The 24,131-nt window shown below is 44.7% G+C and overlaps 1 protein-coding gene across 1 annotated transcript; it reads left to right on the forward strand.

Annotated features, from left to right (window-relative positions):
• The first annotated feature begins 478 nt into the window (after positions 1 to 478).
• Positions 479 to 13,546, forward strand: hic2 (hypermethylated in cancer 2). The gene is made up of 2 exons (XM_080433197.1): positions 479 to 550; positions 10,767 to 13,546. Exon 2 carries the CDS (start codon positions 10,821 to 10,823, stop codon positions 12,579 to 12,581), a length of 1,761 nt encoding a protein of 586 aa, XP_080289323.1. The 5' UTR covers positions 479 to 550; positions 10,767 to 10,820; the 3' UTR covers positions 12,582 to 13,546.
• The last annotated feature ends 10,585 nt before the right edge of the window (positions 13,547 to 24,131 follow it).

Below are 24,131 nucleotides of genomic sequence, written 5' to 3' on the forward strand. Positions count from 1 at the left end.
GAGCGTTCAGCAGGAGGCCTAGGGTCGAATCACGGATAGGACATAAAAGTTACCGACTTCTGCAGCAGCTTATGCCTATAAAAAAAAATGGCGACCCGTATATGAAATTTGGAAGTCGTCAAAAAGCCTACAGTCGTCTGCCACAGCAGAATTATCACATTTTTTATGAATTATTGTGATACTGTAGTCTGTAGCTGTAGGTGACGAGGGACCTACATTCTGCATTAGCCTACATTGGCTAAGTCCTTGAGGTGTATTACATTTACATAAAATATCTCTCTTTCTCTCCACCTGGGCTTTTCAACACGTCAAAATCGCGAGGGGTGTGCGCTGAGAAATGATCCAAAGAGCATCACGTAACATCGCTGATGTGTTCATGTTCTCTCCTCCAGTCAGTCACAGTCACTCGGGGCTGGCTTCAGCCTCTATTCAAATTTGGGTCAGGGGTGAGGAAGCCCTAACGTCATAAGCTTTGCAACATGGCGTCCCGAAGGCTGTGAGATGAGCGGAGAGGATGGTACATTGAGAACGCTCCTACCGATGTAATAAGGTAATTTCGCCCGATTGTTTCGCTTTCACGTTGTTTCTAAACGCCCCGCGGAGCGGGTTCGGCGTGTGTTTGGGTCGGATCGGTTCTCCGCTCGCCGCAAGATCGCCAGGATCTTCGCTGTGTTCCCGATGGTTTTCCATCGCGTGCCAACAAAAAAAAGGGGGCTCCGTTGCTTGTGTTGTGCTTGCCTGGTGCTGCTCGCTGGTTCTACCAGCCTTGCCTGGCAAAGAACGGCGAATACGCCGTTTATTCCCCCACTCGTCTCGTCCGAGGCTCTTGTCCGAAAACAAGAGTCGGTTCATCGATAGCTAATGTTTAGATGATTATGTAGACGATGTGCGTTGCGGAGATGCCCAACATGACGACTATTTATTTACCACCGAATGGTTGGGTGAACCAGGCTGGCAGAGCTAGAGCACATTAACGTTACAACACCAAAGAAAGGAGCTACCTCCCTCCGCCGTCACGAGCGCAAGACATGTTTTCTTCTCGGAATCCCATTTAGAACGTTTTTTCCTCTTATTGTAATGAAATGTTATATCTGCGATTTATCCGAATCTATGTTATTGACTGATTGTTACCTTATTAATCTTAAACGCTGCGACGATTTTTATACAGGTAACGTTAACACCAAATCGCAAGTGAGACAAATGAGCTGTGTTGATTTTTTTTTTACAAACGTTTTTATTCCCCTATCATTTGACAATTATATATCCCACTGTTGTTTTGATACTGACACGTATGGCTACTGTAGCCTACATTGTTTATGTTTGCAATCCTAGTCCTTATAAGGCACAGTTGCAAATGAACAAGTCTACACATAAGACGCACAGGCCTACAACTAGACACGAGATGTATCAGTTTTTAATTGTGTTCTTGGGTGAACATGAATGCTATTGATAAAAGGGATCGCTTCTCTTCTCTTGCAGTAGTACACTGCATTAACGTTACTTCCTCTCAGACATCGACCATCTTTGCATGGGCTACAGCCCGGGTGTAATGTTACATTGTGACCCAAAACAGGATCCCTTTGCGTTATCAGAATACTTGCATAATATGTGGCTGGAACTTTAATCAAGTGTTCTTTATGAATGATAAACACTTAGATTGCCAATGCCATTTATCATGTTGTTGTAGTAGGTAGGTTGTCTATATCTTCAGGTTATGCTGCTCAGGTGTGAACTCCACTTGGCTTTTCTGATGGGTGTTAGTACCAAGGGGCATGGAGATAATAAGTCACAAGAATGTTAGTAATGTGCGGTTCCTTGGTTGGCTGTTGTTTTTCTCCAATCAAATAGGTTTTTAAGAACCCTAATGCTTTCCACTAAAGTTCTATTTAATGCCATCCTTGTTTCTCAGTCAGGAGGAAATATTATTCCACAGTTTTGACAAGATAATCTTTCTCTGCCCATTATTTAATTATGTAATGTGGATTTAGTGAAACACCATGGCCATTATGTTTTGCTTTGAGGATCTAATTGTGACTATTCCCATACAACATAAATGTTTTGTTTTGCTTTTAAAGCGGCATCCCTTTTTAGTGCTAGAACCAAAAGCACTGCATGAGTAGCACTTCTATTCTCCAGTAGGCCTATTTGTCTTATCTAACCTCATGTTAAGTAAGCCTTTGTGGTGTGTAGGTCTTTATACATTTTTACTTTATTAGTATTTATGCCTGCCTGCCACTAATCATCATTCCCTTCTTGGGACCATCATTCCCTTCTTGGGACTATGTTGGACTATCTTTGAAGTTTTTAATTTGCTTTACATTTTTAGTGGTGGATTCAGATTGATCGCCTTGAATATGTCATGCTTTAGGTGAGGATTTGGGCACTATTATTGGGTTACTATTATTTTACACTTTATATTCAATTTAATACAATTGGTGAGGCTTCTAAAGTTTGAATATGGCTGCTAAAAACCTGAATCTTAATCAGTCACAATACTGACTGTTCTGCCAACAGTCTCCCATATCTTGGACATCAAGATAGTTTCTCACAAGATAGATTACACATATAAACTATGCAGGATTCACAGTTGTGTGGATATGAGCTAGAACGATGCTGTACAAGAGAAAAGTTGGTTTCATTAGATGCTATGTAGCAAAAAAATCAAATAGAAGTTACTAATGTTAGATTACTTTTAACATCCAAACCACAATGGGGCCCCTGGGGCTTTTTGTGTTATCCTTTTTGCATAATCTTTGACTGTACTACCTGTACTGTCAATAAGTATGTTAATAAAGTATTCAATCAATACCACACTTCATCAATGCAATACAAGGGAATCTTTGCCAAAGTATGATAAAAAAAAAGGTCAAAGTCATGACGTACTAGTATATCAGCCAATTCTCAATATATTGTGAGCGTTATACCATCAAACCCACTCATCCCGATGTTGCTCAACTAATTTTCCTGTAGCACATCACCAGATGTGTCTGTCCAAATATGATGGACAAGTTGATTTTGGACCATCATCTGATCCATGTGGATAGTTTGAATGATTGCCATTGACTGCCAAGTCAGGCCTGGGGGGTGGGGGGTAATGTTAGGCTGTTTATGTGTATACCTCATGATCCTCATGATCAGCCGGTTAGTCTTGCCCCCCCTACCCTTCCCCTTCCATACACACACTGAGACAAACACACACACATACACACACACACACACACACACACACACACACGGGTCGTGCATGTGTATGCCTAGGGTATACATTGTGATCATGGCTTACAGTGGTGTGTGGGGGTAGGGGGCTGCCCATGCAGTAAGAAGGGTACTTAGGCTATATGTTCTGCTGACATGTTGGAGTAGGACTTATGGATTGTGCTGGCCTGTCGTATCCACATAGGTCCGTCTGTTCTCTCCTGTTTGTTCCAGGGCGGGTTGGTTTGTTCAGTGGCTAAAACCACCTCAGGGCAGGTTTGTTGTTGTTCTTTAAGGAGAAGAAACGGTCCTTGGAATGTAGTGCTGATAGCCCGAAGGGTGTGCAGTGTTTAAAGGCGGGAGGTGGGGGTGTCGGTGTGTGTGTGGGGACAGCCCTGCCCTGTACTATATGGGATCGGATCTTTACCCAACATGCCCCCTGTCCTTAACCAATAACAATGGCATTTGACGGCTAATCATGTAGGTCAGCATGTAGCGTTTACAGTTTTTTTTATTTTTATCTCTCAAACAAAGTTCATTCTTTCTAGGCAGAGTTCACTCCATCATGTTGAAGAGGCTGACTGACTTAGTTTTCCTAGTGAGGGTGCACCCTAACCCTAATCATACTGTACTATACACGGAGCCATAGTGCCATCTCTAAAGGCCCTGACACACCAAGTCGACATCGGCCGAAAAGCCGCCCTGTCTGTGGCTGACAAATGCCCGTATTTTTTGCAGTGTGTCCTGTTCACCGTTGGTGGTATTTGGCCATTAGTGATGGCCATCCACCCAAGCATGTTGAATCGGTGCGGCGTTCATGTTTGAGGCGAGAGCTCTCTGTTTGGCTGTTCAGCCTGGCGGCGGCACGAGAAGAGAAACATAAGTAAGCGGCAATCCAGCAACTGATAAAGACAGGGCACAGATGCAGTATTGATGTAAACAAAATGCTAGTGCCAGTTGCAAATTTACAGACAATATTCTCAGTTCGTATTCTGAGCAGATAAGAGACTGTATAAACATGATTCAGGCTGGCGTGAAAATGCTCAGTTTGTTTGTTATTGTCTTCCCAATTGTCCTGATGAAGGCCTGTCCTGATGAAGGCCAACTGGCCGAAGCGTTGTACCATCATGTCTTTTTATTTTATTTTAAGTAAACTAAACACTAGGGATGGATTAATCGGTCATCATATCGGTGCCGATGTTGGCCTTAAAATGCAGTATCGGTATCGAACTGATATATATCGGTTTTAGACGATATTTGTGTAATAATCATGTTTGTTTTTTTTAACCTGAAAAGGCCTTTTGTGATGATTAAGGCTGCAGATTCTATCTTCTCGTTTTCTGGGGAAGCTTTCAAAAGTGTATTCTTTTGAACTATCACTCAGTGTCCAGCACCAGCAACAAACTGGATTTGCGCAACCCACTGTTTTGAACTTCCCAATTGTCCTCCCATGATGCTCTATTTTCTTTTTAGATTATAACTACTACCACCCCTTGGTATGGAGAGGCATTTCTCTCTTGCAGGTGCAGAAAATACACAATTTGACCATCAGCTGTAGTTTATGTGGCGTGTTTGAGCTCAAATTTGAGCATAGACATGAGGCGACACAAAGCGATACAAAGCGATCTGATCAGTCACCGAACCAGAAATGTAGCTGTAAGTGTGTGTGGTGTGTTGGGGGGGGGTGCTTGCCTTTTCTTCTCTAGCCAATACTGCACTGGCACATCTAGGATAGCAAAGGCTCCCTCCTGTGATGAAATGGTCAGGACTCTTTTCATTCCACTGCACCCTGGGCAGGACTCTGTTTGTGTTCAACATGGCTGACCTGCCTGATGGAAAATGGGGCTTAATTGGGGACGTCTTATACTCTGGCTGTAGCAGGGTTACTGTAAATGCCCCTGCACCCCCCCCCCCCCAAGCCATACAACACCAGGGTCACTGCACCTGTTCAATAGCATTTGTTTCGAATAATTCAGCAGGATTTCTCTAATTTCTGAGGTCAGCCTTTACCTATGGGCTTTCTGTGTTTTCTGAGATATTGTATTACAGGACTTAACCTATTTCCAGTAGCTTTTGCAATGATATGATGCACAGAATTGGGTGGCTTTTCAGAGTTGTTAGTGATGCTTTAAATATATAATTATGACTATCTCAGGAAATTATTTTATCGAAGTCCATATTATTCACTAAATGAGATATTAGATATGACTATTATATCATAAAAATAATAATATATATAATAAAAAAACAAAAACACAATAGCACCACTTCCGCAGAAAAACGTTTCCACTAGTGTTTGCAGCTGCCACAGAGTAAGGAGCAGTAACCCTTATTTACTCTATTGTGTACTGTAAACTATAAAACATGGCTCGCAATCCAGCCTAGCATGAATTACGAATGAAGGTCTGCTACTAAGTTTGGTTAAAAGTGTCTGGTGGAATTTGCTGAAAAATATACATGTTGACTATTACATCTATTAAACTACCAGAAAAATAGTATGTCACACACCTTGCATCATGGAAAAAAAGAAAACAACCATTGTCATCAGCCAATGTTATGTAATCATCACAAACCTACAGGCTGCTTTAACTACTTAACAAAACATACATTTCCTACATATGATACCTGTACATGTTCACAAGATGCTAAAGCAATGAAGAAAATTATCCATTTCAGGAAAACATCATTCCAAATGATGATTTCAAATTAAGTTTTCCTTTTAATTAACATTTTCATACAAGAAATGTTTAGTTGCTGTGAAGTGGCAACCACTGAGTATAGACCTAGAGCTAGTCTAACAGTTCTTTTATATTTACTATTACACGTTTAAATCCTCAATGTTTACACTCTCAAAGTTAAATTGGCACTGAGGATTTTACTGTGAACTTAATATATACCAATATTCCCCCCCCCCCTTTTTTTAACCAAATACATACATGTATACTCTGCCCTTTATATAGGTGTGTATTACACAGGTGCAGAGGATCCTATTGAATGTGTAGGCTAAAGGTGCTGCTATTCTGTTTCATGTCAATGCTGTATTGTAGGCCACCCTTTCACTGCAGGGGAAACTGAAACTCAGGATAATTGCAACACCCCTGATTACAACAGGGTTCAGCCTTGCCCATGCAGCAGCAGCCCGTTGGCCATGTTGAAATGGCCGTGAGCTGGTTGCTAGGTGTTTGCATTTCAAACTGGCTTTGTACCATCCCCCCCAGACCCTCCCCCACTCCCTTTGCCCACCAGCAGATACGGAAGGGGGGGAGTGGGTGAGTGGGAGTCTGTCTATGCAGCAGAACCTTTAGTTGTGCACACTAATATGTATGTATAGTGTGTGTGTGTGTGTGTGTGTGTGTGTGGGTGTGTGTACATACATACACACATGTAAATGCATGTGTGTGTGATTATGGATATATGTGCTTCAAACAGGCCTTACCTCACATCTACAGAGGCATCACTGTATATTGTTCCAATGTTACAATAAAGGAAAGGGTTTAAATGTGTTGAAAGATTCAAGTTGATTTGTTGGCCGTCAGCATTAGTCCATAGGGTGTGTGTTCTTTACTAGTTGTTGCACCACTGGACTTTGCCTCACCTCTGCCCTCACTCTCCTTTTTTCTGCCCTCTATTCTGGAGACTAGTCCAGATTTCTCCACTCTGGCAGTCCCCTTCTCTGCACGGACACTGACTCAGAAAGACCAGATAGATTTATTACCCTGTTGTTTGGCCCCTCATACTTCAGTGGAGAAGGTTTTTAAAGAGAGGAAGCAGCAAATGAAGACAAACCAGATCACCCAGCTTACCACTGTAACCAGTTTTCTTCTTTATTTGAAGGAGATTCATTGCTGTGGGGCAACTTCATGTTAATCTTCCATAATTTGTATTCAGTCACACACTGACATAATAGTCTTATCCTGATTCCATAGGCATGTCTATATGGTCTGTGTAAATTAAATGTACAGTGCCACCTCAACAACAACAGATGGTTAAAGCCTCACCTGCTTGTATGAGTCAGAGGTACCTCACACAAGTTAGGTGCTTGACACGGTCATGTCTTGAGTGTAGGCAGTAAGGGCACTGTGTTTTTAAAATGAGGTTGCCTTCCCCCCTCCGTCCCATGTATCATTAAGCCAGGGTCAGTTTTTGAAAAGGTTAAGATTGCGGGCAGGGTAAGCTGATCCGGTGCCTATGCTTAAGGGCAACATCTACCCCTGGTCCCCAGTCCAGTCCCAGGGTTGGCCATGGTTGGTATGTGGTGCCATATTTGGTCTCAGAATGTGTCATTTCACTGGTGGTGTCAATAATTCATTATGGCCCTCTTGAGCAGCCATCTTGCCATCTCTCAGCCCTTCCTGCCAGCTCACACCACTTCTCTCAAGGGACTGAGTGTAGTGATCCAGCTCCTTGGAGATATTGCACTCATTTAACATGACTCGTATCTGGACTGGGAGTTGTACCCTCTGTCTCTGCAGTCCTGGGAGATGTGACCTGCTTTCTGTTGTTGTGCTCCTTGCTGTTTTTAATGGATACCCATCCCTCATTACAGCAACTGGATCTATCCCCTAACATGAGTCTGTGTGATACTTTCCCATTGGAGAGGTTGCATAATCACTTTTAACATGGGCCTTAGTACTGAAAATGTCCGGTCCGCACCTTGTGCCAAGAGCATAGTGTAAGTTGGGAGTGCGACCTACCCTGGTGCACACCTATCTGCCCCCCCGTGGCATTAAGTCTTGTGTTCTCCTGGGCAGTACCAGTAGTACGGGGATCTGGCACTACACGTGTCCCACCGTTGCTGCATATAGATCAGCCATAATCCATTAGCAGCTCCCTGGAATCCAGCCGGCACAGCACAGCACAACACAGGAGGGGCCTGGGAGAAAGGGTAGCTGTGTGGGTGATGGGGGGTGGGGTGGGGAAGGGGCTTTTCTTTTTTTTCTCCTCCTGAGCTGGATTCGTCTGAGCCCTGCCCCCTTTTACGTAGGTTTGCTGGAAAAGCCTATTGAATCCCCCCATACAACCTGCAGAGGTGTGTGTGTGTGTCTGTCTGACTGACTGACTGATATGGTTTCCTGGTTGGCATCATGTCAGAGGCCGTTCTATTTCTTGCCCTCTACCAGTCCACCCAGACTGCCTACAGGGTTCCATGCTGGTCACCCATTTAGCACATCCTGCCCTAGCCAGTAACCACTGATGCAGGTTATGGGTTTATAAACTGGCTTCATTCAACCATGATTTATACTTGGTTGTGCACTGAAAATAGCCGATCTACAAGCTCACAACGTGTCGCAGCGTGGCACATTGTGAGCTTGTAGATCTGCTATTTTCGGTGTGCAACGTGGCGCACCACCTAAGTATAAATCAGGCGTTAGGATTCACGTTCGCCAGCGGTATGCCTGGGGTGAACGTTTCCTTGGGGTTTGTGTGCCCCTCGTGAGGTTGGTGAGGATGAAAGAATGGAGGGAGAGAGAAAAGAAAGGAGAAACAGGAGAATGAGAGGGGGAGGGGAAGACCATGGGTAGAAGTGTCAACGCAGAGGAGGCAAGCCCAGGCCTGGGCCAGAGCGTAATGATCACTCCAGCTGATTGTATCAGCCAGCCCTGCTATTTGAGCACAACACAGTATGTCTGGATTGCTACATCAGCCAGCCAACCAGTTTTAGTTCAGTATTCCCCATTTTGTCTTGTGTCTTTTTTAGCAGGGTCTTTCAGGAAGCAGCCTTTGCAGTCCCCCACCCCCTCTTGTATAATGCTTTTAAATGGCAATATGGCTCAATATCAACACTTTTTTGTTTTCTCTTATACCCAATATGTGAGGTTAGCTAAATGCAGTGTTTGCTTAACTATTTCATAAGCTTCATGTTAGCGTTGCAAACTGTTGTGACGCTCTCTACAATATCAAGAATCAATAAAATTGATAATTATTTGTTCTAAATGTCAGAAGTTGACAGAATTCTTACATATATTGTAAAGCAGACTGATAAATTGTACTAAAATTCAGGCGCCTCAACTTCATGGTGTATTTAAGAAAATGTAGTGATGCAAAAGTGCAGTTTTCAATGACATGCAATTGTATATTCGTATATTACGCATATTCTATAATAAATAGTTTGCCAGGCTGTGTAGGCCGCTTTGAAACCTGCGGTTTTAAGCTTTGGCTCTGTGTATCACAAGTCAAAACATTTTCAGTCAGTTGACAAGCCCCTATCCCAGATAGTGGTTTTGTATAAACAGAGTTCTGCTGCATTTGTTTGCATCCAAGGGTTTTCTCTTGACACTTTTGCCGAAAGTTTGGAACCACTCCAGTCTTCCCTGCTGTGCATTACACGAGCTAAATAAAGTAAATCTCTAGGTTGGCATGGGGTAGAAGTGGTACATTTTCATGTATTTATGGCTCGAGTAAAGTGTCTCTTTGCATTACAGCATAATCTCTTGTAATGCGGTATACCAGACTGTGATCAGTGGCATTAAGGCTGTATGAACATTTTGCCAGCATGTTGAAGGCTAAAGAGAGCATGTAGAACAGGGGTCAGGGATGGACCTTCCTGCTTGAGTCGAAACACACATTACACTTAACTCGTAGTCAATGGGAGGGACACTATGTATACTTTCCATTATAATCTAACACTTTACCAATAGAATACAATGTGATTGAATGGGTACTTAATATGTAGGTTAGTAAAACACAGAATGAGATTCATCAGCCCCGGTTCTGTACGAGGGCCTCTTCCGAGGATCGGGTGGTGCTGTAGCTGTCTTTGAGCCACACCCTCCCTCGACCCCCTCCCTCTGCCCCAGCTCTGTGTAGTTTTACCTGCTCAGGTGTCACCTAATCCCTCCCCCCGGCCCTGCAGTGCCACCGACCCCCACCCCCAGACAATAGGCACGGGCTGACATTACCATGACCTAATGGAGAGTAGCATGAGCCGAGCCCTCCAAAGAGGGCACCCCACCGAAACTGGAGTTGCGCTCTGGAGATACGGACAAGAAGCTGAGAGCAGGTAGCTTAGAAAAGTAGCTATTTTACCCTTTCTTCCTACCCACCCCTTTTGGCTTTTGTGCCAGAACAGTGGCACGGTGTATGGTTCAGAACCTGATACATGCAGTGTGGCAATTTGTTTGAAAAAGGACGCTGAGAGGGAGGGAAGGGCCACCGTTTCCCAGCCACAGTGATTATGTGGCATGCTGCGCTGACTGTTTAGTGTTTACTAATTTCCCCATGAGGTTTAAAAGCTTCGATGTATGTGCTCTCACTAAGGTTTGAAATACATCTTGGGAGATCTTGAAATGATCCGTTAGACACGTGCTAACCGATTCATGCTTTAAGCCTGTAATGAATCCAAGTCTCTTCTAGATTGGGAGTATTCTCTTGAGACTCGGAATCATTCGATTTCTTTCAAGAATCACTCTTATTTCTGTTGTCTTTCCTGTAAAAAAAAAAGTAGTGCTAGTATTTATATGATCAATAACGTATCACTATCAAAACCTACACCCAGCCTGGATTTCTTTCAGTGTAAATTTCTGGTAACGTTAACCGTATCCTTTTTTTCTTATTTTTTTTCCCCCTTTCAGCTTCAGGTGGTGCTCGTGTAGGAAGAGAGAGAGAGAGAGAGAAGGAAGGTGGAAATGGAACTGCCAAATCATGCCAAACAACTGCTGCTGCAACTCAACCAGCAGAGAGCCAAGGGCTTCCTGTGTGATGTCATCATCGTGGTGGAGAACGCGCTCTTCCGTGCCCACAAGAACATCCTGGCGGCCAGCAGCATATATTTCAAATCCCTGGTCCTCCACGACAACCTCATCAACCTGGACACGGAGATGGTCAACCCCTCCGTGTTCAGGCAGGTCCTGGACTTCATCTACACTGGGAAGCTCATGTCCTCGTCGGAGCAGAGCAACGAGCAGAACTACAGTGCCCTCTTAACCGCAGCCAGCTACCTCCAGCTCCATGACCTCGCCGCCCTGTGCAGAAAGAAGCTCAAGCGCAGTGGCGGGAAGCCCCTGCCAGGAAAACCCTCCACCCCGGGTCCCCTCAGCCGTTTACGCCTCAACAACCAGCGCCTTTCCTCCTCCACCCCTGCTGGGCCTAATAACCACTACACCCCAACCCCTTCAGATGCCGACCAGCCACAGCCAGACGAAGGCCTTCGGGACAAGCTCTCGGACGACGAGATGTTCGTCGGCAGCTCCGGGAAGAACGGCAATGGCGGCAACGGCAGCAGCAACGGCAACCTCAGCAGTGGCGGGAGCGCCGGGGAGCCAGACCTCGGACTGGATCTGTCCAAGAAGAGCCCTCCCTCTGCAGGTATGGCCACTGACGCTCTCAGCCCGCACAGCAACTCCCAAGAGTCCCCTCAATCTGCCTCAGTATCCACAACCAACAGTGCCTCACTGGACGACTCCACCACCACCCTGCCAGGCCTGGACCATAGTGGTCCAGAGCCCACAGAGCTCACCCCCACCTCGAAGGCGGCAGAGGAAGCCCAGAACCAGTCCGACGGTCCGCCGCCCAGCAAGCGAACTCGGCAGGTCTCCCGCAAGAAGGAGTGGCCTAAGAGAGATGCCTCTGGTCTTAAGTCTGAGGAGCAGGAGCGGCCCCTGGTCAACGGGGTCATTGTGGGGCCCAAAGAGGGCCGCTCCTCCAGCAGTGGGGCTGGAGGCAGCGGCTTTGCCTCCGACCAGTCCTTCCAGTGTAAAGAAGAAGAGGAGGGTGGTGAGAACGGCCAGGACCACAGCGAGGAAAGTGGGCAAAGTGACGGAGAAAGCGGAGGAGGAAAGGGAGGCACCGGAGGAGGGCACAGCGCCCACTATGTGTACCGCCAGGAAGGCTTTGAGCCGGCGTTTGGGGACAACCTCTATGTCTGTATCCCGTGCGGGAAGGGCTTCCCCAGCTCCGAGCAGCTCAATGCCCATGTGGAGGCACACACAGAGGATGAGCTGTACATCAAAGAAGAGAGCGGGACCTATGTGAAGGAGGAGGAAGATGAGGAGGCCGAGGACCTCTCGGCCCCCGTAGGCCCCGCCGGCTTCAGCGGCTCTGAGCCGCGGCCTTTCAAGTGCACCGTCTGCAGCAAGAGCTACAAAGACCCCGCGACGCTGAGGCAACACGAGAAGAGCCACTGGCTGACCAGGCCCTTCCCCTGCAACATCTGTGGCAAGATGTTCACCCAGAGGGGCACCATGACGCGCCACATGCGCAGCCACCTGGGCCTCAAGCCGTTCGCGTGTGAGGAGTGCGGCATGCGCTTCACGCGCCAATACCGCCTGACGGAGCACATGCGCGTCCACTCGGGCGAAAAGCCGTACGAATGCCAGCTATGCGGGGGGAAGTTCACCCAACAGCGCAACCTTATCAGCCACCTGAGAATGCACACCTCGCCCACTTAGAAGAAAAAAAACAACGCATCAAGCCAAAGAACTCTGGGAAAGGAAAAGAAAAAAGAAAAAATAATCTTGCTCTATTTTATTCTTTTTTTTTCCATTTCGCAAGCAAAGAAATGCACACATACACATTTACACGCAAACACGTTTCTACATATTGATTCCAGTCTAGTCTCCCCCACCTCTCCATCCTCCACCACTACAGCCAAGTATATGATGTAGCTGTTGGCCAGTGGAACGGGGGTCTGAATGATGGTGGGATCGCATCAGCCCCCTTATATCAGCCACACCTCAGATGACGTCTTCTCACCTCTCAGGAGATCTGGAGGGTCGATGTACTCCTCTGTCTGTAAAGTGGCCAAGCCATGCTGGAGTGGCATGACTGTGTTGTACAAGTTTTGGTAAATGTGAATGTGGGCGACCACCTTTCCCCTCCACACACACACACACACACACACACACACACACACACCTCATACACCCCTTCAACAGACTCCCTCCTGTGGGAGTTTGGAGTCCTTTGTGTTTTCCCCCACCAACGTTGACTTCAGAATATTCCCGGTAAATATCACATTGACCAAAAAACCCATGCAAACACCACAGGCAATAATTCAGAAGCAAAGATTATTTTTTACCCAGACAGCTTTATTCTTGGTCGTGCTGGCGATGGGGTTCTGTGTGAAAGAGGAGGGGGGGTTTACTAGGGTTCGGGACCATCTCCTTGCTTTAACTGAAGTCCTGAAAGGGGGGTGTTCCAGGTAGGCTGACCCGTTGGATCAGATTTTTGTTCTTACTACAAACAGTCAAAATCCTCTTTCCAGCTGTTCGCAAGGGGTATATAGAGAGAGGATGCTATTTGTTAAGTTTTGGGGCTTTTTTGCCTCCTAGAACTCCCGAGAGTGAAACGCGGGAACGAAAAACAAACCCCTCGAGGTACTTGTTTTGCTTAGAAGAACTAAAAATAAAGTAATGTTTCAGTGAATGTCCAAACTGGAAGGTCTTGGGGATAATTTCATGTGGAGGGGATGGGGGGTTGTAGGGGTGGGTTGGGGGTTAGTTTACTGGGGAGGGAGAAGGTGTTGTAGACTGAACATTTACGTTCAGTGGGTACGTTTTATTTTATTTTTTTGTCTGTATAGCTTTCCTCCCCTCAGAAAAAAGAAGTCTATTTGTATAGGCTTGTGACCTCGCTACCTCTGATTACTCTTACAAACTCTATGTTGATTAGTTGAAAGTTCCTATGTAATTAATTGTATAAAGTGTGTAGATTACGGTTACTTTTCACCTGATGCTTTAACCTGCCCATCTCTCAACACAGGTTTTTAATGCTTATGGATTTTACACGTTAACATTGCTTTTAGCTGTTTGTTTTTAACTTGTCATAAATATAGCTTTTCTGGGTGCTCTGCTCAATGTGCCCCACTTCACAATGTACTGTAGCTTCCCGCCTGGAGCCAATAGTGGTTAGTTAGTTTAGATGCACAGTGTTCCAAAGATCTTATGAATGTTGAGGAGGACAGAGCTGACTAACAAACATTGCTAGACAAGTTCATAACCAAAGTTATAAAAAAAATATGTACTTAAGATATATAGCATACTAAATTATTTCACTTTTGATTTTTCTTTTTACTGTATAAAAAAACAATTTATGATTATATTCTAAGTCCAGATAAAGAAATCCACTCTTATGATGGAATCTTGACCAATGACTCTGAGGCTGAGGAGAGAGTTTCTTGTGCGGTTTGCAAGGAAAGCTTGTGCTGATTGGTGGGCTGGTATTAATGTAAAACTTTACAACCTAAAGAAACTGTAAAGTTTAAAACATGTTTCCTGGACATGTTTTTCTCTTTTTGTTTGTATCCAGAGTCCTTATCACTTTATATTCCCTGATTTTTAAAAACAGGACTTGATGACATTGTATGTGTTCTGTTCAGACCTAAAAAAAAAAAGAAAAAGAAAAAAGATAGGAATTATAATCACAATTTTAATGTGAAGTTCAAGTTTGCTTGTTAAGGTTTTTTTTTTTTTTTTTTTTTTTGCCAGACTTGTGAAAACTTGTAACAAGAAGGGAGAGAAATGCACTGGACAGTTGGAACAACCCATCCATTTCGTGCAGCATCCATTTGTACTGATTGTATTCCCTCAAACCCCAGAATGGATCTATCATGTTAAAGAATCGCCTCTTTAGCTTTAATTAACTGTAAGCAACTGTAAAGTGAAGGGACTTTGTCCCCTCTATGGTCACTCGGTCCCACTGAAAACTGTCCAGTGTATCTATACTCCTAACAGTTACACTGTGGAGCATGAACCTTCAGTACAGGTTTTTGTTATAGGCATTCCTCAGTTGTTGTTTTTAACCTTTTCCCCCCTTGTTTTTGTTTATCCCTTTTTTTCCATTTCTATTCCTCTTTTGTCCTCATGTTATGGTCTGTGAAATGTTTGTTATCATAGGGATGCAGCTACAGTCAAACAAGCATCACTACCGTTTAAGGTACCTGCGTCCTGGACTCCCAGAGTTGTTACAATGTTATGTTGGTGTCTTGCTGTAAAGCAGTTACTGCTTAGTGATTGCATGATAAATTTATGAATTTCTGACACTCCCCCCGCCCCTACCCACAGACATGCTCTCTAGCGCCTGTTTCCTTTATTTTGCTTGTGATCTCTTGTAGCTTGAGAGGGAGTCCACAATGCATTGCCTTCAAACGTTATTGTACTTGTCAGCACTTACTGCAGTACAGCGTAAAGTCTGTCATGCAAACGGTGTTTTTGTACAAGATCTCTAGCCATCTCTGCAAAAAAAAAGAAAAACTTTGCAGCTGCAGTCAAACGTTTACTCGTTTGACGAAAGAAGAAAACTACGAACTCCAAACTGTGACCATACTATTACTACTACTACTACTACTACTCAGATACTTCAGGGATTGTTCTGCAACTATGAATGTAGGACTCTCAGCTACATTTGTAAGACATAGTATTGTATCGATTTCTCTGTATTTTAATCATGGGAAAAGCAAAACACTAGTTTCATATTTAAGACAAAAAGGGGGGTACTTTTTCAACTAACACAAAGAGCCTTGACAAAGGCCTGGCAGCTCAAAACAAGTCTACATTTTAGTTAGTAACACAATATGCCTCATTTATACTTGGTTGTGCACTGTTTTGTGCACCGAAAATAGCAGAGCAACAAGCTCACAACATGTCACAGCGCAACACATTGTGAGCTTGTAGATGTGCTATTTTCGGTGCGTAACACTGGCACACAACTTAATATAAATCAGGCGATATGTTCAGAAATAGTTGCAAAGTTGTACAAAGAACTAAGATTTAAAAAAAAAGCTCATACCCAAATCCACAAACTATTTTTTAAACCAAAGCACATTTGAATGATTATGGAACCATGTGTGGCTCTAAAAAGATACATATTTATCTCATTGTTTACATAAACTTTTACAGTTTTACAGACCTCAGTCGAGGCTCGGCCAGTCATAGAGGTGGTTTTGTGTGTAATGTAAAAAAAAGAAAAAGATGATGCTTTTCCACAGAGGTTGCTGCCAAAACAAAAGCATAGCTTCAAACATGCGGTGTGAACTGCTGCATATTCTATTAGGTAGAGGGGGTTGGATGTGTAGTTTCGGGGCGTCCCCCTCTTTGCCAGCTGGCTTTGGGTTGACCCTGCACACCCCGTCCCCCCTGCCCTCTGGCCTGTCTTCAGATGGGACAGCAACGGTGGGGGGTGGGCAATGTGTCCTTGACATATTAATCAAAAGGCATTGTTAGCCAGTGTCCTTGGCTCTATGTTGTGTCTCCATGTTTACCCAAATGCACTTGAGGACTATCTCTGCTGCGTGGGTTTCTTAAGGTGGGTGTCGGGTGGGTGATGCTTGAAGGGTTTTGGGGGCTTATTTTAGTCATCTTTCATGGTACCTCGCTGATGCTGGGCAGCGGAGCTGTCAAACCTTTCTTGAGGATCGTAGCTTTGATTTTGTTATTTGCATGTAAACCGTTTTTTTTTTTTCTGGTAAAAGTCTTAACTGTGAATGTTCATGTCATTTTGTTTCTGCTTTTTATGATGTTTTGAGTCTATGGATTTTTTTAGCTGCCTGTGTTCTGTGTGTAAAAGCAGCACAAACCTCTGCCTGGCCGGGCCTCATGCAAAGTTGGTGCAAACACTTATTGACAGTGTTCTTTTTTTATCAAATGTCTATTGTTGTCAGTGATGAATGTATTTATTTCTGGTCCTGCCCTCACCTCTGTATAGAATTCTCTCAGTGTGTGAGGCTGAGGTGGTGGCAGGACCCTTTTTTTTGTTTTTGTTTGAGGATTTCAAGCTGAGAATCAAAAATGAGACGCAAAACATAGCCATTAACCATAATCTGTGAAGTTGACTTTTTGGGGGGGAGAACTGATTTTTCTTTCTCATCACAGAGACTCAAAGAAAAATGGTATATGGCATTTAATATCTTCTTTTCTCAGTTATAACTGACAGTCTGTAGGTATTTTTTTTTCTTTCATGTGATTTCACTATGGGTGTTAATGTGCCCATGTGTCCTTGGGTACTCACTGAATGACAGCACACAGGGAGGATTGATTGATTTTTAACTCCTTGTGTTTCTTGTGTCTGGAGACAGGCGGGTTACTGACCCGTCCGTGCAGAATAGAGGCTACTGTATCTTCACAAACATGCTCTACCTGGGTGTTGCCACGCCATCTATAAAAAATAAACATACTCCATACACTTCTGAAACATACACACAATCAACACCTTGCCTCGCTTCGTCTCTGAATGACGATGCGCTTTTATGTGACTATTGTTAGGTTTTTTGTCGTCTTAAACCACTCACCACTACTTCTGTCTGTTTTACGTGCTCTTGTTTTTCAGTGTCTCCGAAGTGGAGTTTTCTTTTTTTTTTAGAAATGTGGGTTGAGATAGCTTTACTAAGTGCACTTTGTACGTTTCTCAAAAGCCTCTGGGAAGAACCCCCAGTCGCTCTCATATCATTTCTCATTAACTGATGGTTTGCCCCGCTTCCTCTCGTCATCTTTATCTGTTTGTTTGTTTATTATCATTTATGCAGTGTTACAAAAGCTTTAAAAACCCTCAATGTACATAGCAGGAAACCCAACTTAGTGAGATTGTACTCTGCTCTCAATGTTGGAACTTTCCATCTCACTTCTTGGCATTGTTATGGCTGATGGCCAGCTTTTAAACCGCTTTGATACCCCGCATCCTCTCCAGGTTTACCCACAGTTGAGAGGCTGGTCTGTCCAGTTATTATGGAGATTCACCTCCTTGGCAGGCTAAACCAAAGCTAGTTTATGAATGGACTCCTGTACGTTGCCACTCACTCCAAGCGTGATGAGGCCATGAAGCTTTACTGTCCCTTGCTTTTCCCTAGTGACACCTGACCTGCCACTTAGCCCTTTGACCCTTCTGCTGTCCCTGTAGCCATGCCAGGTGACTGAGTCCTCCGCATTTTGCATCTTTCCACATCAGTATTCATTTTACCTCCTAGTGACATTGTGCAGTAGTGACTACAGAAGAAGAAAAAAATACCTCAAAACTTTCAGTGTTTACAGCAATATGCTAACTTGCCATTACATCTCTGCATGCATTTATATGTTCTTAGGATTCTCTCCTTTTTGTGTGTGACACAGCGTTTTTTTCTCTTTTTTTTTTACACTGCATACTTTTCTCCATTTAACTTTTTGTGTTTGAATTTATAACGGCACGGTGTAACCTTATTGACACGCTCTGTTGATGGAAGACATCAAGACATTAGCTGCTAAACTTCGTACTTGAAAAGTTGATTACAGGAGCTGTCCATGAAGTGGGTGTATCAAGCTTCTCGCTGGTCCGTCTTCTTCATGAACAGCCTCTCAATAATGTATCAGGATCCGGGGCTCAGCGGCCCTGGAATGAACATGTAGGGTCTTTGCCTATGAATAATTGAGGGCTGACAAGCCCTCCCCCTTCGCAGACATACTTCCCGTGCAAAAGGTGTACACACCCTAACACTTTTCCTTGCACACGCACGCACGCACACACACACACACACACACACACACACACACACACACACACACACACACACACACACACACACACACACACACACACACTTCAGCTCATGCACACACACACACTTCAGCTCATGCACACACATTAACCCATTAATACCTGGAACGCATCTGTGTCACTTTAGATGTCTTTGGCTATTCAAAAATAGCAGATATACAAGCTCATAGCGCGGCACCGAGTGCCGCGCTATGAACTTGTAGATCTGCTATTTTTGAAAAATCGTGAAAATTAGATAGATTTTTTTCCAAAAACTGTTAGGATTTAGATTTTTTTAAAGAATCGCCTCAGGTCTTAATGGGTTAATACCACAGTTGCATTCCCTTTTTTTAAAGTTGTAAACTTGCAAACAGGTTTTCCTCTACTCACACAGTGGTATTTAAGGTGAGACTGTGTGACCCACCCTGTGGCTAGTGGCAGCACCCGGGCAGGACTCTTTTATCTCCACTCCTCAGAGAGCGATGTATTCAGGTCAGAGCCATCACCACTTCACAGAGATGGGGCTCACTAACTCAAAGTGTCATAAAAAGAAAGTGTAATACAGCTGACCTCAGCACTCACAACCTTGCAGTCTTAATGTACAGCAGTGAGGAAAAATAAACTGTTATTTTATGATCTTTTCATTAAAAGCTTGATCGAAAAACCATGATGCTTTGAGACTTTTTCTTGGTTTTGTCAAAATCTCAAAAGTCTCAAGATTATTGAATGTGATTCTGTATGTATGATAAAAAAAAGTGTATGATCGATATAGCATGGTTTCCTGTGTACCTTTGCTTTTATGGACATTGTTCTATAGATATGCCATTTTGAAATGTGTGTGTGTGAGAGATTGAAACTGAAACACTTTTAGCTCTTGACCTGTTAATATGCCTTTCAAGGTGTGTGTGTGTGTGTGTGTGTGTGTGCGTGTGTGTGCGTGCCTTTGCCTTTCAAGCTGTGTGTGTGTGTGTGTGTGTGTGTGTGTGTGTATGCATGCATGCATGCCTTTCAAGCCGTGTGTGTGTGTGTGGCAACATAATTTGTTTTGTTTTTTTCAGAACGGGATTAAGAAAGCGTTTTTAGAATCGGCCTCAGGTCTAAATAGGTTGATGAGCCCAACTGGTAGTTGAGAATGCCTGGCACTCACTCACAAATCAACTTGTTATGTTAATGCAGGGCCCATTTTCAGTACCTCCCTCCCCCGCCAGTTCTCTTTCTCTCAAATATTCCCATGTAGTCCTCAGGCAAGGTGTGGCCATACCTGCAAGCTACAATTAGGTCTATCTCTTACTGTAAACAAAACCCATTGATCACGCCCCTCGTTGGGTGTAAGAGAGGTATGCTCCCTCTTTTCCAATTCAAGCCCCCTTTGTGCCCTCTTGTTCTCTAGCCCATCGTATCGTTTTCACCCCACCCGGTTTCACTTTTTTGCCTTGTTTCTCATTATCCAGGATGGGGTCAGAGAGAGAGAGAGAGGAGGAGGATGGCACGTTTATGGCTGCTCTGTGCCATTAGCAATGCACTGTGTGCCCCTGGAGGTGTCACATGCTAAATGACCCCGAATGGGGTCGCCGAGAAACAATGGCCGGTGTCGATAGTCCGACCCTGCCTAGCCCCCCTCTCTCTGTTCTCTTACATTAACGCCAAGCAAACACAACAGTCAACCAGGCGGGTGAGAGGGTACACGATGGACATAACCCTGAGAGAAAACCCAGAGTGCCCTATTTGTGCCAGCCAAGGAGTTGTTTATGTGTCATAAGTGAAAAATAAATCTGGGGAAGGACAGAACTGTACAAATTCCTAGAATGGTCGCATGCCCCAAGATTCCCAGTGTGAGTCTGTGAGAATGACTGGAATTCACCAGGGTCTGCCCAGGTGGGTTTCGGCTTGCCTGTGCACGCCTGGGATGGCCCACTACAATCTGGGGAATGTGAATAAGGGATGCCTGGCTTGCCCAGAGTGGGTGAGGAGACATGGACATCTGTTTTTTTGCATGGTACACTCAGTCACAGACCTTCAGCTCAAATGCCAGTTGAGCGTCAATGTGAAGTATGATTTGTAATCATCACATCAAGGAGAGTAGACCGTAGCCTACTTGGTGGTTGGTTGTTTTCAGTTCTGTGCAGCAACTAGATACCACCACTGCGTCCGATAGCAAAATCCCAGAAGGAAAGATGTCCGGGTATTTCCAGACCAAGTTAAGATTTAGAAAACGCATGATGGAAATTAATCGGGCAGGACATTTATTTTTCATTTAAGTCTTTGGTGGCCAGTGTATTGGTTTTCATTTCCTAGTCAAAAGTAACAAGAGGACCACGGAAAATTGCTCGGTTACCCTTGATTTATAGCAGATCTACAAGCTCACAACGAGTTATAAATCCGTATTCAGGCCGACGAACCACTAGCCATACAGACCAGATGGTTGCACTCCCCTAGAGAGAGAGAGACCGAGAGAAAGGATCACCACAAGTAGGATTTATGCATTCTGATCGTGTGTGCATATATCTTCAATGTTGTGCTACACATCAATTATTAACAGTGTGTTGAATTAATGCCTGCAAGCTCCAGGTTGTGTGTGTGTGTGTGTGTGTGTGTGTGTGTGTTTGCGCTGCTATCAGATCCCAATCCTGGCAGAGCACAACACCGCTGCCCCTCTGATCCAGACCTCTCTAACCCCTGTTCATCCCCCAGTTCCTTCTCTTCTCTCCTTCATATCCATTTCCCTCATTCTTACTCCTGCTTGCGTATGGGGCCGGTCCCTCCATCTCCATCTACCTACCCCCTCCCCCTTCATCTGTCCTGAGGGAAGAATGCAGTGCATCCTGTCCCGCTGGGAAGACACTTGTCTTGGCACAAAGGTGCAACGCTGCAGGCAATGTATATATCTACATTTGTGTGGGATTTCATTGATTTTATGTGGATGTGTGTCTGCACTGTGCTTTACCCTCATCTCAGTATTTCGTTACACACACACACACACACACACACACACACACACACACACACACAGTCTTGTGACTGCATGATACAAGGGTTGACTCACTCACTTCATCAATAACCCAGCAGTATTGATGGGTGCTGAGTAGACTCGCAGCATCATTACAGGTTGGGGCTTGCTCCGAATTGCAGTGTGTTTTCAGCATGAACCTTGGGGGACGATGCCCAAGGTCTCCATACAAGGCAAGGAAGACGAGGCCAAAACCTACGTATACACAAGCGCACATGCCTCTATATCAGTGGTTCCCAAACAGAAGGCACAGGAGCGGTGCCACGGCCGTGGCCCGTGAGACGAGTCCAGCTGTGCCTTGGGGATTCTGTGACAACCACACATTATTATAGCAGTATTTCTTATTTCCCAATACAGAGGCAAATTCCATACCCTAAAAATATCTATTTTAACCACTTTCAACCTGGTGTCCTTATTTTCCTCATTATAGGCTAGTGTTTCTCAACAGGGGCGGTACAGGCCCCCAGGGGGTGTACAGAGAAGTTTGGGCTGGAAGCAATATTTTTTAAAGTGAGCTGAGGTGCTCATGTTCAGTATCTGGTCAGTATCTGGTCAGTATCATTGTGTGTGTGTGTGTGTGTGTGTGTGTGTGTGTGTGTGTGTGTGTGTGTGTGTGTGTGTGTGTGTGTGTGTGTGTGTGTGTGTGTGTGTGTGTGTGTGTGTGTGTGTGTGTGTGTGTGTGTGTCAGCACCTGAAAGCCCTGAGACAGGGCCTGACATCCCTGTGACAGAGCTGGTGACATGTTACCATGGTAGAATGACAGGGCCTGCCATCCATATACAATTCTACTTTTAATCATAACAGGCCTTTGTTTCTCTCCCTGAAGTGCTAATAATTACATAATCACATACTAACAGTCCAGTTTAATGTCAAAGATGTTACTCATACACTCAACACAATACACAATGAAAATAGAGCTTACATTTTAATTGGGTGTAGGGGGGCGGTAAGGGACCTGATATTGGATAGGGGGGACTGACCCGAAAATGGCGAACATTTGATATTAGGCACAAAAAAAATCACCACAATTAAAAAACAAATTGTGAAAACAGCTGATCGACAACCTCACAATGCTTTGCGAGCTTGTAGCTCCACAGTTGTAGCTATAAATTGGCGTACGTGTTTTGAGATTTTGATTTTCCCATTGGAGTGTCTTGTGTAAAAACAAGTTCGAAAACCACCAATCTGGGAACCCATTGACAACAAAAAGGAAAAAACGTTTTTTTCTTTTGAATTTGCCTTTGGGAGCACTGCCAATTCCCTGTTTAGAAACCAGATGTTGGCCCGGTTACTCTCCTTCAGGCCTCCTCTTCCAGTGGTGGTCCTTTGTTTTCATTCCTAATAACAAAAACTCTACAAGTTGTAATGGGAGTTGCCGACAGATTCAGTTCTGAATCTGTCTTGAGATTAGAAAACCACTGACGTAAAAATTCTGCACAAGTTAGATGTAGCCTCACACTATGAAGATCAGATAGTCCTGCCTGAAGACCATAGGCCTGGGGGGGGGGGGGGGTCTCCTTTGGATGAGTAGTAAATGTTTGGTTTCCCATGCCAGGTGGTTAGGCTACATATGCATGTGATTATCATGATTACCACACTCATGAAACTGTGTGGTCTTTACGACAAGGTGTGTGGGTTTTGGGGTGGGTTTCGGGGGAGGGTTAGATAAACGCTATTTCTCTTTTCAATGCCCATGGAAACCACTTGAGAATCCAGGGCCAGGTGCAGCTAGGATCCCCCCCCTCCCCCCCCCCCCCCTCATGTAGGGCAAAATACAGTACCTATGTATCTGTCTGCCCACAACCCCCTCCCGGGCTTTCTTTACACCACTCAAGAAATTAATCTTTTCTGTCTTTTTTTCTTCTTCTTCTTCATACCCTTCTTTTCACTTCATTTCACAAGGCCTCTGTTTGAATTGAACCCGGTCTGCTGAGTCACCCAGCGTTCAACGGGTGAAAGGGAGAAAAAGAAGCGAGAGGAGAGGGAAAGAAGAGACGGACAGAGAAAGGACTCGGCAGGTGGTGGGCACCAGCACGGCTTCAGCCCGCCAAGTCCTTTCAGCTGGCACACAACCGCTAGGCTGCCACGGAGGCCCTGCTTTCCATCAGAATATTCAACCCCCCCCCCCACCCCACACACACACACACACACGCACACACACGCACACACACGCACACACGCACACACACACACACATACTCTTTAAACGATAAACGAGGAGAACAGGCTTGGGCTGGGATAATAGGATCCTTTCTTTCTGCCTCTGCCATGTGTGAGGACGGCAACAATGGCAGAGACCGGGAGGGGAAATGATTCAAAGTGAGATTTTCACCTGCTCCCTTCAACCCCAGCCCCTGCTCCTTTTCAGAGCATGCTAATACCACCTCATTTAACAGAGCAGTACTGTAAAGCCCACATTTATACTTCATCGCACGACAGTGTTGCGTGCCAAAAATAGCAGATCAATAAGCTTACAATGCGTCGCGGATACGAC

This window comes from Gymnoscopelus braueri (assembly GCF_963280865.1).
Source record: "Gymnoscopelus braueri genome assembly, chromosome: 7".
In the NCBI taxonomy this organism is placed as follows: Eukaryota; Metazoa; Chordata; class Actinopteri; order Myctophiformes; family Myctophidae; genus Gymnoscopelus; species Gymnoscopelus braueri.